General features: G+C 34.4%; 1 protein-coding gene across 1 annotated transcript; it reads right to left on the reverse strand.

Annotated features, from left to right (window-relative positions):
- Positions 1–8,183: 8,183 nt before the first annotated feature.
- On the reverse strand, positions 8,184–8,972 carry LOC117929773 (agamous-like MADS-box protein AGL80). The gene has a single exon (XM_034850180.1). The coding sequence runs from the start codon at positions 8,970–8,972 to the stop codon at positions 8,184–8,186; it is 789 nt and encodes a 262-aa protein (XP_034706071.1).
- Between the last annotated feature and the right edge of the window lie 9,841 nt (positions 8,973–18,813).

Raw genomic sequence — 18,813 nt, forward strand, 5'->3', positions numbered from 1 at the left:
ATAATAAACATGCAAAGTTATTATTTACGTAACAACTAAGGAAGCTACTACCCCGGCTAATGCATCTACTCAGACATTCTTCTCCCTAGTGATGTGAGTCATTTTCCACTCACTAAATTTATGAAGCTAATTTTTCACTTTCTTAAGATATCTTACCATTCTTACATACCTTGCTTCATACCCACCTTGCACTTGGTTTACCACTAGTTGTGAGTCACTCTGTATATTGAGGTGGCTTGCTTGGACTAATAGTGCCAAGCTAATACCAATAAGGAGGGCTTCATACCCGGCTTCATTGTTTAAAGAATGGAAGCCCAACCGAACTGCCTACTCTAAGTGTTCTCTTATGAGGGATTGCATGACAAGTCTTATTCCCACTCCCACGCTACATGACACTTCATCAACATAAAGGATCCACCACTCCATTGCCTTTTGGTTTGAGCGATCTTCATAATTAGGCCACTTAGCGATAAAATCTACCAAGACTTGCCCCTTGAGTGATAGGTGGGGCAAGTACCGCAAACCAAATTCACTCAACTCCACAACCCATTTTACTAGTCCTCCGAATAACTCAGGCATGTGCAATATAGCCTAAAAGGGAACATTGGTTAAGACATTGACTTGGTGTGCTTAAAAGTAAGGGCACAACTTCTTCAAGGCCACTCATAGTGTCAATGCTACCTTCTATAGTAGAGTGTAGCTTTGCTCGGCCGGGAACATTGCCTTACTGACATAATAGACTGGTAATTGACTTCCATCAAGACCTAACTTAAACAAGACTACACTAACTACTAACTTTGATGTTGCTAGGTACATATACAGTGGATCTCCCAGTTGAGGACTTTTTAAGATCGATGGTGAAATCAAATAACTTTTTATAGCTAAGAATGCTTCTTCACACTCAGCTATTCATTCAAAGGTCTTGGCTTTCTTTATCACATTAAAGAAAGGCTTCAAGCAGTCAGTGCATCGAGAAATAAAATGAGCTATGGCAGCTATATTTCCTATCAAGCACTGTACTTCCTTTTTATTACGGAACGAAGGTAATTCTTATACTGCCTTTATTTGTGCAAGATCTATTTCAATTCCTCATTCTGTGACCAAGAAGCCCAAAAAATTACCAACAGATACACCAAAGGCACACTTATTAGGATTTAATTTCATAAAGTGTTGCAGTAGGTCAAAAGCTTGTTATAAATCTACATAGTGATCTTCTCATCTCTTACTTTTTACAAGTATATCATCTATATAAACTTCTGTTGTTTTGTCTAGCATTGGATAAAATATCTTCGTTATGAGTCATTGATAAGTGGCTCTTGCATTTTTAAGGCCAAAAGGCATAACATTATAATAAAAAGTCCTAAAAGAAGTTATGAATGTTGTCTTTTCCAAATCAGGAGAGTACATAGGGATCTGGTTATAACCAAAGAAAGCACCCATAAATGACAACATTTTATGCCCCAAAGTGGCATCAACTATTTGATTAATGCGTGGTAAGGGGACTATCTTTTGGGTATGCCTCATTCAAGTCAATAAAGTTAATACAAACCCTCCATTTGCCTTCCTTTTTTTGGCATAACCACAACATTAGCTAGCCAGTTTGGTTAGTGGACCTCTTGAATGAATCCCGCATCGAGTAGCTGGGATGTTTCAAGTTGAACTATTTTCTGTCTTTTTGAATTGAGTCTCCTTACTTTTTGACAGACAGGTTTTGACCCCAGGCAGATCCTGAGTTTATGACTAATCACTTTAAGGGATATTTCTGGCATGTCAAAAAGCTCTCAAGCAAAGGTTCTGGCATTCATATCCAACAACTTTACTAGTAACTACCTTTCCTATTTTGTCAGCATAGAATTGACATAGGTAACCTTCTCTAGCCCCTCGTTTTGTACTTATACACAAACGAGTAGGTCAAAGATTGGGGAGTCTCACTCACCTCCCTCATTCAGTAATTGTTATTTTTGTTAGGGCTCGTGGTCAGTGCAGGTATTCTTGATTTTCTCTCCCATGGGCTTGACATTTACTTGATAGCACTACCTTGCAGTTAGTTGACTCCCAAACAAATCGACTTGTCCTGCTTTGGTAAGAAAGCTGACTTTTTGGTGATAAGTTGACGAAGTAGCTTTCATTTTGTAAATCCATGCTCTTCCCAATATGGCATTATAAGGCGAAGGATCCAATACAACTGAAAAATAGACATTTAGGGCTATAGGGTCGGTTTCTACTGGCAATACTATCTCTCCCAAAGACCGGGTTATCGAGCCATCGAAGACTGTTAGTACTCAGCTTGGGCTTCCCAAAGTAGAAATTGGGATACCCATTTGCTTATACGCCAAGATATAAAGCAAATTAGTTGAGCTGACAGGATCAACTAACACCCGACAGAATTGAAACTCGATAATTTTGAGTGACAAGACAAGGACATCTTCATGTGGGATCATTACTCGAGCCAAATCCTGAGGGCTAAATGAGACAATTCCATCTATAGGCTCCATTGTCCCTAGAACAAAGGAGTAATGCTCTGTGCCAATCCTTTCTACATTGCTTGCTTCTTGAATCATAATTCGTCGACTATGCTTTGACTCCTAGTGTTGATCAACAGGTCCTCTTTGAATGACGTGAATGATTAGCGGGGTTCCAACTGGTTGAACCATGCTGACAGCAATCTGCTTGCTACTTCTAGTAGCCAGTAGTTCATTTTTCTTGACATATTGGGAGAGCAAGCTCGACTTTCACCATGTCTTCCTTCAGAAAAGGAAGACGTTGACACTTGTCGATGGTATGCCCATGTTCCTTGTGATATTCATAGTGTCGAGTTTGATCTCATTGCGTCAGGTCCCCCCTAAGAAGGAAAGGCCATCTGAAACTGGACAGACCGCTCATAATTGGAAGTAATTGTCCATAAGTCAACCTGAGTAGGATCCATCGCCGGGGTGGTCTTTAGCCCTCTTCGTTTCTACATGGCTTCTTACCTCGTGAGAGGTTCCTAGGGCCCTGACGTTTATTCCCTGCATCTTTTCTTGGTTATGATGCCTGTGTCAATACCAAGACAGGGCTAGTTGCAGCTTGTAAATCTTCTTCCAACATAGCATACTTATTAGCCCTCCTAAACAAATCATCAATTGTCTCTGACAGCTTCTTAAAGAAAGATTCAAAGAAAGGGGTCCTCAGCCCAATGCTACGCTTAAAGGCTTGTAGTAGAGCATCCATATTGCACATTTCTACCGGAGGCATTGCCTGGCCAAACCTGTGCATGAACTGGCGCAAAGTCTCACTTTATGTCCTCTTCAGATTCTAAAGGCTACTTATATTGAACTTCTGCCTTGTTGAGGATAAATAGTAAGCCACAAAGACTTCCGACATTTTCCTAAAGGAATGGATTGAATTAGAGGGAGGGAGGTGGAACCAAGCTAGGGAGGTGCCTTAGAGACTTGCTGGGAAAACCTTACAGATGAGTTCATTATTGCTGATGTCAAGCATCATCATTTTCCAATAATGCATCATATGATCGAATGGATCATATGTAACATCATGCATGACAAACTTGGGAATAGTGTACCCTCTTAGAGATTCACACATCAAAATATGTTGAGCGCATGGTGTTGTCATCATATCATTCAGACGGTGAGTAGTGGCTCTGAGAGGCAACTCATTTGGACATTCGTGAGGAAGCCAAACTGCTGAAGATAGGGGTCAAGCCATCCTTCCTGCGACCTCAACACGCGGCACCGTCATTTGTTGTCGGCTTCCCAGGTTCAAATATAATAGGATTTGAGGCTCCTACCGAGAGATGTTGTCTTCCTCATTGATGCCTTCAGTGACTAGTATTCTCAAGATCCTGAAGTCGGGTGAGTGGCATCCCTCATGTGAGTTTAAAGCAGTGTGGAGAGCTTGACCAAGGGGATCTACATGATCTAAAGGCTCCACCACATCATTATTATCTTGTTGGCATAAATGATCAAGATTGCTTGCTAATTGATGCAACACTTGAATGCGAGCATGCTAATCTTCGAGTTGCATCCGCAACAAAGAATTCTCTTGCCTTAGAAACTCAATCCGAGCAAGGATGGATTCCATTTTTCTTTCTTGCTTCGCCTGACGCCTTTTGAATTCTTCACAAAGAGTTTTCATGACAGTTGCCCTCCGAGGAGCTGTTGTATTATCTAAATCCTACGGCTGACTATCTCTCATTGTGAAGCTTCCAACTCCAGACAAAAAGGGGGTCTACTCTTAGTTCAAAGCGAAAATGATACTTCAATGTAGAACCTTCCCACATATGGCACCACTTGTTGGCGTTGAAAATTTCTTGAGCAACAGTCTTCGTCTCACCATGCGATCTCTTTCACCTGCCACACAAGGTTCACCCGGTGTTACCCGAAGATAACCTCCTTCGATGATTAAGTCAGTTGGTTTTTTTTTTTTTTTTTCAAATAAAGTAAGAGTAATTTTTCTTTTGGTCCCTTTTTTGTTGCCTCTCCCCTGTGGCCTAGCTAGTTGCATATATATATCCTTTTATCTACCGATAAGCGTGGAGATTTTGGGGGCACTTTCTTTGTCACTTCAAGCAGTTACAGCCCTAGGCGCTAACCGTCCCCACTACTCCTCCTAGATAGCTCTCTCACATTCTACTTAGCCACCTTTCTTGTTAGGCCATTCAAGCTAGACGAGTTTTAACCCTGGTCCAAGCTGGTCAGGCTTTAACCTTAGCCCTAGCTGGCCTAACTCAGAGGATAGTGTTAGACAGGCCCATTACTCCTATTTATAGGGGTACCCACAAGTATAAGTATTATTAGCACTGCCACTCGCGTCAATTGCTACTTGGGGCCAGGGAATGAGAACCATCCTATTCTTCACTGCCTCCAACTGATTGTCAATGGCCCACGTTAAATCTAGGAGGTCTTTACTCTCTAAACCCTCCAACAGCCTACCACCCAATCACTGGATCCTTAGGTTTTCGATCTCCTTATTTCTGTTCTTCATCTATTGTTTCACCACTTCATCCCTCGCTTTGAATATCTTCTGCCAGGTGAAATTTTCTTAGTTCATGACCTTCTTGGTTTGGTCATTCTCCGGCCAGCTCCTAAACGTTGCAATGACTTGTTCAGCCTCAATGAGGGAAGGCCAAACTTGGGGCTCTTGATGGTATGGGTTGTATGTGATTACACACGCATCAACACCGCACAAAATGCTGAGATCTCTTATTTTTTTCATAAGACCCATCACTCTCTTCTTATATGTGGCCTTACGAGCCGCATTATCCACAATCCACTGAAGCTTAACCTTCATGATATGTCCCAACCTTCCTGTATATATACTAGAAATGTGATGGATACCGGCTTAATAGATAACACTGTAAGGGAAAGTTTTGAAGGGGCCTTGGTAGTCATGTTTATGATGATTAGTTGGGCTAATTAAGAAAATGGTTCATTGGTATGATATTTTTCCTTTTTCCACTCTATCACTGGATCCAAACAGATATGTTTTTTAATCTCCTTCACCCATATAATTGCATTAAAACAACCAGGTTAAACGACACCACTGCTGTTGAATTATAAGGTAAGTAAACCCTAAGCCTACAAGGGTTAGAAGGTGGACTGTCAATGCTGTCATAATTTATCCATATTTTAGAGAAATAAAGAGACTTTTTTTTCCTAAACCTGATGTAAGAAAGAGATTTTTATACCATTAAGATTTCTAAAAAGGGTTATTTAATTAAAGGAGAGTTGAAAATCTAATTTTAAATTTTAACCCTCAATCATTTTTTGACCTCGTTTGCACAAAAATGTTTTTAATATTTTCTTGTAAATATATCATTTTATTTTAAAATTTACATGTAAATACTTAAAACGATAAATGATATTTATGTGAAAAATAAATTACTTTTCAAAAAAAAAAAATATGTAAAAAGTTAAATTCATAAATTTGGGATTATTTCATCTCTTTTAATCAATTAATTCTTCTAAAAAAGTGTAAATGATTCATATCTTCAATAAAAACATTCAATTAGAATTTTCTTAGAAGCAAAATGGAAAATTGATTTTTCCAAGAAAAAAATATTTGAACAACTCAATATGGAAACAAAAAAGACAACAATAAAATATATATAAGACATATAACAAGTAATTGAATAAATTAATCAGAACAATAATAATACTAGTTATAAAATAATGTGTTTTTTGCCCAATAGATTCAAAGAAGAATAATTGGTGAAAAAGTTATTCAATTACATATTTTAGTTGCCAAAAAGATCATAATTCCTTGTGAGAATAATTTTTTTTCCATGTTATATCCACTAGATTGTGAGTTTGCTTAAGATGCTTCTTTTTCAAAGCCTTATTATATGTTTAAGAAGTTTTATAATCCCTTATATCAAAAACCTTTTTTTCTTAAGATGTTTTTTCTTGGTAGCCTAGCTAATTAATTGTGAGCTCTTTCTTTTTCTTTTAAACTTATAATCTCTTTCTTAATTTATCGTCTAATTAATGATTACATTTAATTATCTTCCCTCTTCTCTCTCAATCCAATTCTCTTCCATCCTTGTTTTTCTCTCTCATCCTTGATGTCTCTCTCTTTCTCCCTCATTCTCAATGTTATCTCCTATCTCTCTCTGTCTCTCTCTCCCTCTCACTATCCCTTTTATATCTTCAATCAATAGCTATCCTCTAAGATGTTAACGCATTCTTCTCAAGAATCATTACCGTATTACAATTTGTTGTCGTCATCCTCATTTCTAATCATATATGGTTTGTGATTGCTTAATTGTAGTCGTATTATTATAAAGCAAAATAATGCCAATCTCTATCTTTTTACGATAACCACTACTGTGATTGATTCGTTTAAATAAGTACAATTTAGCTTTTCATTCATATTCTTTTGATCTTTCCAATAATTAATTATAGTAAAAAGTCTAACATGACCTTAAGCCTTGACCGATTTGGATGTTACTAAATTGGTATAAAACAAACTCCCATTAGTTTTGTTGAAATGGTCATTTAGCTTTTAGCTTTGTTGAAAGTTAATGAGTACTAATACGACCTTGTAATTGATTGTAACAAGCCGATTTAGCTATTAAATGTCACATTAACCGTTATTTATCATTGCAAAGATTTTGATATTTGTCGTTATATGTATTTTAATTTATTTTTAGGTTGTAAAAAATAATTAGCATTAACCGTTATTTATAGTTAACCGTTATTTGTAGTTATGTTATTAGATTAACAAAAAATAACTAGCATCGACGATTATTTATTATTAAAAGGGTTTTTGATATATTGTTAAGTTGTCAAAAATAATTAACTCATTTTTTTTTGTAACAAAAAGAAATGTTAAAATAATGTGCTTAATAACACAATTGATCTCTAGAGGAAATTAATTCATGCAAAGGTTACCAATTACCTAATTTTGCTTCTCAAAATTTTTAATTACATAAAAAAAAATACTATTTTCTTTCTTGTGAAATTTATACTTGTGAAATAAGGTGTTGTCCTCTCTATACTCATCTTCTTTCTAGAACCTACCGAATCTTTCTCTCTTACCCTCTTATCTTTTCTCTGTAAAACCTACTGCCACTATCTCTTTTGAATCTCACTCTCTATCTCATGTACAAGCACCATTGCACCAATTTATTTTGAACCCACAAAGCCTTCCTTTTTCTTCTAAAACCTGTCATATCTTTTTTTTAATCCATCTCTCTCCATTCTATATCTCACTAAACCTTTTGAGCTGTTTCTTCCTTTGTCTCATTTTAACTATTATTAATGATGGGTCAACTTTGCCATGATAGGGAAAACTATTGATTATTTTACTTCTTTATGGTAACCTTTTGGGATAAATTTCATTTAAACAACTCAGGACCCAGAATTATTTCCAACTGTAATCAATGTGTGCTCCATTTCTCTTTCAAAGAGAGAATATTGGTGCAATAATAATAATAATAATAATAATAATAATAATAATAATAATAATAATAATAGTCTATGTATGAAACTAATTTGCAGTCTAGCTACCCATAGCTAGCAATAAGATAGACAAAAATGAAACCGCAGGACCTTATTCATATTATTTTGGAGAGTTTCAATCAAACAGATAGGTCAAATATGAATTGAAACAAGAGAAGAAGCACTCCATGGCTGATCCAGGCCTGCCTGCTTGACTCGCCACCTGAAACCACAACCAAGAAAGTTTCAGAGAATGTAGGGATTGCGCCAGAAATCATAGACGTCATAGTCCAGTGGATCTCCCAATGCATTGCCCATGTTTTGGTTTTGGTTTTGTTCTCTAATTAGAGGATTGTTTGGAGCGTCAATGGCAAGATCGAAACTTGTCTGCGCAGCAGCGGCATTGGTACCACCAACAGCACCAATAACAGAAAGAGGAACACCCGAGGCAGAACCAACATGAGAAACAGCATCAATACTAGTAAAAGCACCCACAGCAGGAACATCTCCAATACCAGTACCAGTATTATTAGCACTGCCCCTCGCGTCAGCTGCTACTTGGGGCCAGGGAACTAGAACCGTCCTGTTCTTCACTGCCTCCAACTGATTGTCAATGGCCCACGTTAAATCTAGGAGGTCTTTACTCTCTAAACCCTCCAGCAGCCTACCACCCAAGCACTGGATCCTTAGGTTTTCGATCTCCTTTTTTCTGTTCTTCATCTGCTGTTTCAGCACTTCATCCCTCGCTTTGAATATCCTCTGCCAGGTGAAATTTTCTTGGTTCATGACCTTCTTGGTTTGGTCATTCTCCGGCCGGCTCCTAAACGCAGCAATGACTTGTTCGACCTCAATCGGGGAAGGCCAAACTTGGGGCTCTGGATGGTATGGGCTGTACGTGATTACACACGCATCAACGCCGCACAAAATGCTGAGATCTCTTACTTTTTTCATAAGACCCTTCACTCTCTTCTTATATGTGGCCTTACGAGCAGCATTATCCACAATCCACTGAAGCTTAACCTTCTTCCTAGCCATCTCTCTTAATGGTTTGAAGATACATGATATGTCCCAATCTTCTAGTATTTATACCAGAAAAGTGAAGAATACCGGCTTAATAGATAACACTGTGAGGGAAAGTTCTGAAGGGAGCCTTGGTAGTCATGTTTATGATGATTAGCTGGGCTAATTAAGAAAATGGTTCGTTGGTCTGATATTTTTCCTTTTTCCACTCTACTACTGCATCCAAACAGATATGTTTTCTAATCTCCTTCACCCGTATAATTGCACTAAAAGGTTACAATTCCACAAAACCACAGGTTAAAGGACACCACTACTGCTGAATTGTAGGGTAAGTAAACCCCAAACCTACTGGGGTTAGAAGGTGGAATGCCCAAGCTTTCATAATTTTTCCATATTTTAGAGAAATAGAGAGAATTTTTTGGCCCTAAACCTAATATAATAAAGAGATTTTTTTACAACCAAGATTTTTAAAAAGGGGTATTTGATTAAAAGGATCATTAAAAACTTAATATCAAAAATTTAATCCTCCATCATTTTTTGGCCCGTTGAGATTACTTTTATATTTTATATTTGGAAATATTACTTTTTTATTTTAAAACCCTACATGTAAGTATTTAAAACGGTAAAGAACATTAATATCAAAATTGGGTTCTTTTTCAAAAAAAAAATAAAAATTGAAAGGGTTAGATTCACAAATTTAGGAATTATTTAATTCATTTTAACCGATTAATTCTTCTAAAAAAATGTGAAAATGATTCATATATTTAATAAAAAAAAATCAAAATTGTCTTTATCTTCAATAACAAGCATTTTAAAATACAGTCCCTAATTATAAAATTTAATTGTATACTACATGTATAAAATTATAAAATTAAAAATATAGAATTAGTAAGTCAATAAAGTGTTTGATGAGTTTAACAAAACCGGCAACAATTTTATTTCAATACTTCTATGTCACGTGTTAAGAGAATCTTGACTAATTATTACTTAAATTAACAAGATAAATGGTTTGTAAATTAATTTTTAGAATCTTTAAAATCTTTATTTTCTTTCCTTACATTAAATTCTTTTTAATATTTAATTAATTTTCAAATGAATTCAAGAAAAACAAATGCTTTTATGTGGTTTCCTATTTTGAACCTAAAAACATAGAAGTGAATGAATCCATTATATTTTCCAATTTCCAATATATTTTACCATCACAAAGAGGTCAATGATCCAAGATTAAAATCTACAAATAAATAAAAGTATAAAAGTTCCATCTTTTGCTCTTTCCGCTCAATTGAAAGCAACCCACAGCAGAATCATGAGTTATTTCGTACGACACCATCTTCGTCCTGAAGAACAACAAAAACAAACCATTAATCTTCATGTCCCACATCGAAAATGGAACAGAAAGTTGTTGGGGAGAGATGTGACCATAGAAGCAAATCATCCAAGAATGCATTCTGAATTAACAATTATTCTACCTTATACTTGACAATGAAACCTATTTCCATACCAAAAGAAAGTGTCTGAAGATCCTTTTTGGTAAGTTCTTAGGATTCCCAAATAACAAAGTCCTTGTTTGGATATACTTTTTATTTTTTATTTTTAAAAATAAAAAATAATAATATATTTATATAAAATATAGTAAATTATATAAATAAATAAAAAGATAAGGAATTTACCTTATGTTCTTAAAATTAGTCTTAAATTTAATGTAGTAAAAATTTCCTCACACTAATTTTTTTTAAGCAATTTTTAGAAGTCATTATCCTTTTTAAGATAAATTTCAAAAAGTTATTGTGTGCTAGTATTATTTTCTATTTTTTTTATAATAAAAATAAATAGGAAGTGTCTAAAAATAGCTAAGATTTTTCTGATTTTTTGTCCCTCACCATGGTACAAAACTAATTATAATATTGGAAAAGTTACTAAATTTATGAATCTGGAGAATATATTTGAAAAGCTTAACTTTATTGTTGTTTTCTTCATATTAATTTATTTTTAAAAATGAAGCCTATTTCCATACCAAGTCCATTTGTGAAGATCCTTTTTGGTAAGTTCCTACTATTTTCAAAATGATATAGTCCTTGTTTAGATATATATATATATATATATATATATATATATATATATATATATATATATATATATATATTTCAAAAGTTATTGTGAGTTAGTATCATATTGTATTTTAAAAAAAAAAAGTGTGTCCAAAACTAACTAAGATTTTTCCATTTTTTGGCTCTCATTATACTGCATGCAAAATGAATTACAATATGATTATCGGAAAAGCTGGTAAATTTATGAAACCGGAGAAAATATATAATAAGTACTTCAACTTCAACTTCATACTTGTTTTCTTCATATTTATTTTTCATTAGTTTCTCTTCTGTCCCCCTTTTTCCTCATCTTCTGTCTAGGACATTCCCCCATTCAATTAATTGGCTCCTATTAAGACCTCAATTTGTCAAAAATGCATAATGGGAATTGTGATTTCAGGTTTTCTAAGAATATGTAAGAAATTTGCTATAAACGTGTCATTCTATTAGTCGAAAAGGAGCAATTAATTACATGTCTTTGCACCAAATTAGATATCAATAGGTAAAATTTTGTTAAAAAGCTATGCATCGAATTCTCATTGTTTTGGATTTTACACGGCATTTGGTGAAATTTTAAGCTAAAGAAAAAGAATATTGACTTTAGGGAACTTGTAACTTGAGATTATTAGAAATTGAGATTAATTGTGGAATTTGAGGTGGTAGTTTCATTAATGTAATATGGAGAAATATATATATATATATATATATATATATATATATATATATATAGAGAGAGAGAGAGAGAGAGAGAGAGAGAGAGAGAGAGAGAGAGAGAGAGAGAGATAATTACCTTGGATTTTAAAAGTCAGTGGATATTAGGGAAAGTTAAAGAGAGGAAAGAAGGAAAAAATGGTCGTCTTGGAAAAAGATGAGAGATTTCCTACGTGGGCTGTGAGGTTCAATGGTGGAACTAGATATGATATGTTGATGTTGGAAAGTCGAGAGGTTTGTCAATATGTATTTTCACTTGTAGTGGTGATGAAAGAGGCCTTGCCCAATTTCACCTTCAATCAACTTCTATGAATATCATTTTTCTTCTTAGGGTGTTACGTTGCATGATTGACTCTAAGTTCCAAGGCTAAAAACTTTGGGAAAAGTAAGGTGGTGATAAGCTTGATGAAGGGGCCTAGAAAATTCGACATGGGTCATTAATTGTTTTAGCAGGAGATGCATCATTTGAGTGTGAACCAATTTGATACAGAATGAGGCACACTTAGCCGGTGTTTCTTCCTTGGTACAAGTTCCTAAAGTGCACTACTTTAAGTGTACTATATGAAGTGTGTCATTCTTCCTTGGTTGCTACCCCTACACAATTTTCAAGTGCACCATTTCATGTTGGGTTCCTTCTTGACCACTAGGATATGTGCTAACAAATTTTTACTCCAAAGTCACTTTGTTACTTAAATGCTTCATTTTCATGACAATTTCTTTCAACAAGCTTGAAACATGCTTAAAATCTATTAAATTCAAGGATTAAGGGTCTTACAACAATTCCAATGTTAGGTTACTATTGAGGCATGAAACTCATACTATAAGAGAAGGTGTTATTGGTCATAGCTCTCTGAGCATGACCATAGATTATAATGTTGTGACTAAATCATTTAGTTATGGATACAAGTAATCATGATCATATGTCACAATATCTGCCATAAGGACACATTTTTGGTCATGATCACTTCCCAAGACATGACTAGAGACTTAGATCTTTGGTTACGACTATATCCTTTCTCTCATTGAATGTTTCCATGTTTTGGCCATGGTTCCAACCAATACTGTGACAAAAAAATTATATTATGTAGTCACGGTCTAATCCAACCCTGACGAAAGGCTGTAAATTGTTAGTCATAGTTCCATACTAAAGTGTGACAAAATCTATAATAAATCTGTAGTTCAACTAGGAAAAAAAATGTGACTAAGAAATCATTTAGTCATAATTATGATGTAATTGTGATGAAATCTAATCAACCATTTGGTCACAACTTGCATTTTAATCATACTAAAAATTATTCCATTTATTTTTAAAGTTCTTTAAAAGCTTGATACATCCAAACATATTAAAACATGTATTTATATTTAATACAATTATTAATCATCTTAAGTATGTTAAAACATGTATTCAATAAGCATCAATTATTATTTTTTTAAGCATTAATATAACATGTAGAAAAACATAGTAACCAAATATAGATATGCTTATCGTCTTCAATTGTCATAGAAGTACCACAAGATAGTTGAGTTAAGAAACCCAAATATAACAAAATACCAATGAAAATATAAAAACTTGTCATATGAAAATAAAATAATCTCAAGGATGTTGGCGTTGTAGCAATTGTTGCATCATCTACATCATTTGATTTTGGAACATTGTTTGCATCCCAACTTCTTAATCTTCAAAATGTTGTTGCATCTATTGTCAAGTCTCTTCAAATTGTTGTTGCATTTATTGTTGAATCTCCTTCAAACGTGTGACTTCCTCTTTTGTGGTTGAAAGCTTTGCTCTAAGGGCATCTATTGACTAACCTTTTCTAGTAGAACCAAACACCAAGGTTGTAATCAGGCAAAATCCTAAACTGTGTACACATCCATTCCTCTCAAACATCACTTGAGTATATATCTCATCTACCGATGTAGATGCAATAAATGATTATGGTTTACCAACTTGGTTCAATATTTACTTAAACCAATCTTACAATTATTCAAAATGATTTTTAAGATAGGCTCAAATGATCCTATCAAAATGTCAAGTTTGGGATTTCATCACAACCTTCCACTAGTTTATTGCTAGTCTATAAGTAACAAAGGTCATAATTAAGCACACAAATCTCAGTCTTATAAAAACTTGGAAGTCTATTTGGTAACTGTTTTTTAGAACAATTTTATGTTCTCTAGAACAAAAAAAAAAAAAAAAAAAAAAAAAAAACACTTTTGATAATTAAAAAACATACAAAAATTTCTTTTAATTAAAAATAGAAAGTAAGGTATTTTTAGAAAAAAAATTTTAATTTTTTTCAATTGTTTTCACTTGTTTTTTGAGGTTTATTTAAAAAATAATTATACAAATATGCAATATGATACAAAAATAAAGCACTACAAATAAAAAATATTTTTAAAACATATTTAAAAACATAGATAACATACTAAAAATATTTCAGGTTCCTAAATAGACTTTTGTTCTACAAAAACTATTTTAAAAAAGACTTCCCAAATAAAGCCTTAGTCTTCTTGTTCAGTATTGGTCTTCACCACTTGAGGCAACTTTAATGCTTTAATAAAGGGTGTTTTTCTATTTCCTCAAGTAATCCAAGCTTAGCTATTTCATTAGTTACATCCATTATTTTAAATAACTAAGCTTAGAAAGCTTTCAAATTTTCTTCCCTAACAGTATGATTTGTATGCAAATCATAGTTTTTCTTAAGCTCAAAAAGAACATTTTATGGAGCAAAAACAACAAATTATTCAACTTTATCCTATAGTTAAGTTAAAGGTCTCCTTGACAGTAACTATAGAAATTGTTTAGAAATTATGCAAAAAAAAACAGAGTAAGAAATGATAGATTAGCATTTTAAGGACCAAAGATGAAAGACAAGTGAAAATTGAAAAAGAAGAGTGGATTGTTAATTTTCAAGGAGGTATAAAAATGTAGAGGGCATTTCTATAATGACTTCAATACTAGAATGATGTTTGATGTATTCCCATATACAAGAGGTTATACTAAAGTAATTTTGATATGGAATTTGTGGTGTTAATTTGTGCCAAGAAGCTAAGAAAATGGATCTTGATCTAATATTTTGATTTTTAAGCTCTGTGTTGAGCTAGATTTGATGCACGACTTGTTAAATCAACAAAAGCTAATAGCTACAGGGTTAGCAAAATTAGTCATTTTGATATAGCATGCAGATTTCAATACTTGTTTGATAAAGAGATTGATATGCTTGTGAAACCAAGGTTTGGTTAATCTCGGTTTTGATGATAACAAAATAAGGTTTAGAACTAATGATTATATTTCAAGTGTGATTAGGCAAGATGATTTCCAAAGTGGCAATCACAAAGACAATCAAGCCAAGGAGACATCATAAAGAAGAAGACCACCTCAAAGAGAAGTATTTTTCGAGACCCAAGCTTCATAAAGATCTCTTTGTAAGGTTGTTGGTGCACTAGGATTTTCATGCATTACATTATTTACTTATGCACCAAAATCATCCAAGATTTATTTTGTTTTAAATATTTTAAAATTGGATGATTTCATGTTTTCTACTAAAACCTTGTATCAAATTTTTTTCAAACTTGTTTAAAAGGTTTTAAGTTGAAAAAGTTGGTTGTTGAGCCAAAAACGGCTCAACCGGTTGAACCGGATGAGGAACCAATCGACCACCAGCTCAACCAGTCTAAGAGCAGGTTGACTCCCAGTTCAACCGGTTAAGGGTATGAACAGTAACCGGTCGACCCACACCTCAACCGGTCGAGGTCCGATCAAGGCCCGGTCGATGTCCAACGGTCACATGTCAAACATTAAATGCTAACGGCTAATCAACCAGTCGACCCCCAGCTCGACCGGTCGAACCCCCAACGACTAGTTTGACTTTTTTTTCCTCTATAATAAGGCTTCAAATCTTCATTGTTGAAGAACTCAACCTTCCCAAACCTTTCTTGAATATATTTGAGCCTTGGAAGAGTGTTTTTGAGTGCACCATTGTTCTAAAACTTGCATATCTTTAGTGCACCATTCAATCCTAGTTTTCTTGTATCATTTGAGCTTAAAGTTTTTGTACTAGGATTTTGTGAGATCAATTATTGGTATATATTTGACAGTAAGATTCTTAAGTGTGGGGTATCTCTTGAGGATTGTAAAGGGTGCTTGGAGCCAAAAGTCCAAGAGGGTGGATTGGAACCATAATCCAATTGTATTGCTTGAAGGCTTGGTTTGAAAGCCTTGAATTAGTGGAACCTAAAGCTTGGGATTGAAGCTAAAGAAGAGTGGATGTAGGTCAGGTTGCGTTGAACCACTATAAAATCTTGTGTTTGCATTCTCTCTTCCTTACTCTTTTACTTTATATGCATATTGTCTTTATATTGTTTTATTATATACTTGCATATATTTTTCTCTTATATTCACTTAGTTTAAATTTGCAAAAAGAGACCATCACTCTTTTCACCCCCCTCTAGGGTGATTACCATAGGTTGGATTAGCCTATTTTTTTTTGCAATTGGTATCAGAGCTAGGCCTCTTGTTTAAGACTTAACCATCTAAGAGGTAATGGCTAATCCATCAAGTTCATCTCACATTGAAAGTTTTTCAACCACCCGACCTTCATTCTTTACGGGAACCGATTATCCCTATTGGAAAAATAAAATGACTTGGTTTTTACAATCTACAAATCTTGATTTATGGGATGTCATTGAAGATGGTCCCCACATTCCTTCAAAATTAGAAAATGGAGTGATGGTTCCAAAACCTAAGCAAGAATGGGATGAACTTGATAGAAAGAAAGTTCAAGTAAATGCTAAAGTCGTTTTTATCTTACATTGTGCTATTGATAGAAATGAATTTAATCATGTTTGGCAATGTAAGTCAGCTAAAGAAATTTGGAGACTATTAGAAATCACTCATGAGGGAACCAACCAAGTTAAAGAGTCTATAATCAACATCCTTGTGCATGATTATGAATTATTTTCTATAAAGGATTTTGTTTTCTAGGTTCATGGTGATGGTGAATGAACTTGAAAGCTTGGGAAAGACCTACACCGAAGTAGAGAAAGTCATGAAGATCTTAAGGTCTCTACCAAAGAAATGGGAAACAAAAGTGACGGTTATTCAATAAGCAAAGGATCTCATCAAACTCTCACTTGAAAAACTCATTGGGTCACTCATGACTTATGAGATAAATTTGAACAATCATCAAAGAGTTGGAGAAAATAAGAAAAGTATAGCTTTTATGGCTTGAACAAATGATGATGATGAGGAAGAGAGTGAAAGTGAAAGTGATGAAGACTCCGTGGAAGAAGAATGCACAAATGAGGATGCCAACATGTGTTTTATGGCTTTGGAGAAACATCAAGATGAGGTAAACTCCAACTCTAACCATAATGAGTTTCAAGAGGTACTTCAAGAATTATATTTTGATCTTGAAAAACTTGGATTCAAAAATGTCTTTCTCAAGAAAAAGATTTTTTATCTTCAAAATGAGCTCAATGAGCTTAAAGAAAAAAAATGAAAATATTGAGAAAGCAAAAATCTCTTTTGAAAAATAAAAATGAGGAGTTGAAAAAGAAAAATGAATGGCAAGTCAAAAGTGCATTTTTGATAGAAATGGGCTAGACTACAAGCCTTTCAAAAATCAAAAATATTTTAAGAATTATTTTGTAAAGGATGCCTCTAGTTTTTCACCTTCAACTATTTGCAATCTTTATGGAAGAAGAAGTCACATTAGTGATTTTTTGTCCTTTAAGAAAATCTCCTCATGTTCTTCAAAACTCTAAATTATTTTGGTATCCATGATTTATTGATCAATTATCATGTTTACTTCAACCTAGCTAGTAACAACCTTTTTTTTTAATGCTTAGGGGGGTGCTATCTTTATGGTTTCTTCCCAATAAGTAGTTTGACTTTCAAACTTACACTCAAGTTTTCAAAGACATGTTGTTGTTGGGAACCTTGGATTACTCCATTTCCATGCCCTGGATCGAGTAGGGTAGATATAAATATATCCTAGGCTCTTTAAATCTATCGCAATGGATAAATAGGTATTAAAAAAAAATTATATAATAGAAAATATAAATATAGAGAATAAAGTCACATACCTTTGATCTGGATGTTTCTAGATCAATTCCAATCGTAGTAAATAACTCCAAGGTCATAAAGGATCTCGTAAACACAATGATCTTCCGTCCGATGACTCTTCCTTGTGACTAGGCACTGAGCTAGTGGAGAGCTCAAGGATGGAGGCTAAGGTTCTCTCTCTAAACTAAAGAGAAGAATGGCAAGACTTAGAAATCCTAACCCCAAAAATGGTATTTATAGGCTTCCTACTAGGCTTAAGTTACTTAAACCCACCATGAGTTTGGGTCACGTAATCTAGCCTAAAAAGGTTGCTAATTGATTAATTAACCATGCAAGGCCTAATTAATCAATTAGCCCAGTCCAAAGATACCACTCACTTATCCCTGTGCAACCTTACGTAATTACTAGAATGCCCATATGCAAGAAAGTGAACTGAAAACCCATCCAACCCTCATAAGTCTTTCCAACAAGGAATATAAGCTTAAAGCGGGGACCACGGGGACCACTAGGATCCATAAGATTATTGGCTCCCTTATAATCAAATTCTAAAATTAACTGATCAACATCCCACTATGTATATTACAACGAGACACCAAGTACTCAAGTTTGTGACCTAATATCCCCTATATGCAGACTCCCATGAACTGGTGTTCGTAATTTAGCAGGATAGTGCTATCACCTATCAAGATTACCTCTCAAATCCTTAAGTTACAGATCTCACTTATTATGTGATCAAATGATATACTCTAACTCTAAGGACCATATGTCAAATTCCACTAAAGGAATTATTGTGGCCACAGATTTCATGATCACATGTCCTTTGGATCACCCAATGGGACACATTGTCTCAATCCCATGAGATATCATGGTGCCTTTATTAAGAATACCTATTGCCATCAGCCTCCATCAACAATAACTCAATCCATAGGGATATATGACCACTTTAGGGTCTCGCCCATAGGTCAAAGCCTTTTGTTGATTTTGGCATAGG

Source organism: Vitis riparia, chromosome 2, assembly GCF_004353265.1.
Source record: "Vitis riparia cultivar Riparia Gloire de Montpellier isolate 1030 chromosome 2, EGFV_Vit.rip_1.0, whole genome shotgun sequence".
NCBI lineage: Eukaryota > Viridiplantae > Streptophyta > Magnoliopsida > Vitales > Vitaceae > Vitis > Vitis riparia.

Coding starts and splice junctions, on each gene's coding strand:
- LOC117929773 (XM_034850180.1), bottom strand. CDS start 8,972: ATGGCTAGGAAGAAGGTTAAGCTTCAGTGGATTGTGGATAATGCTGCT.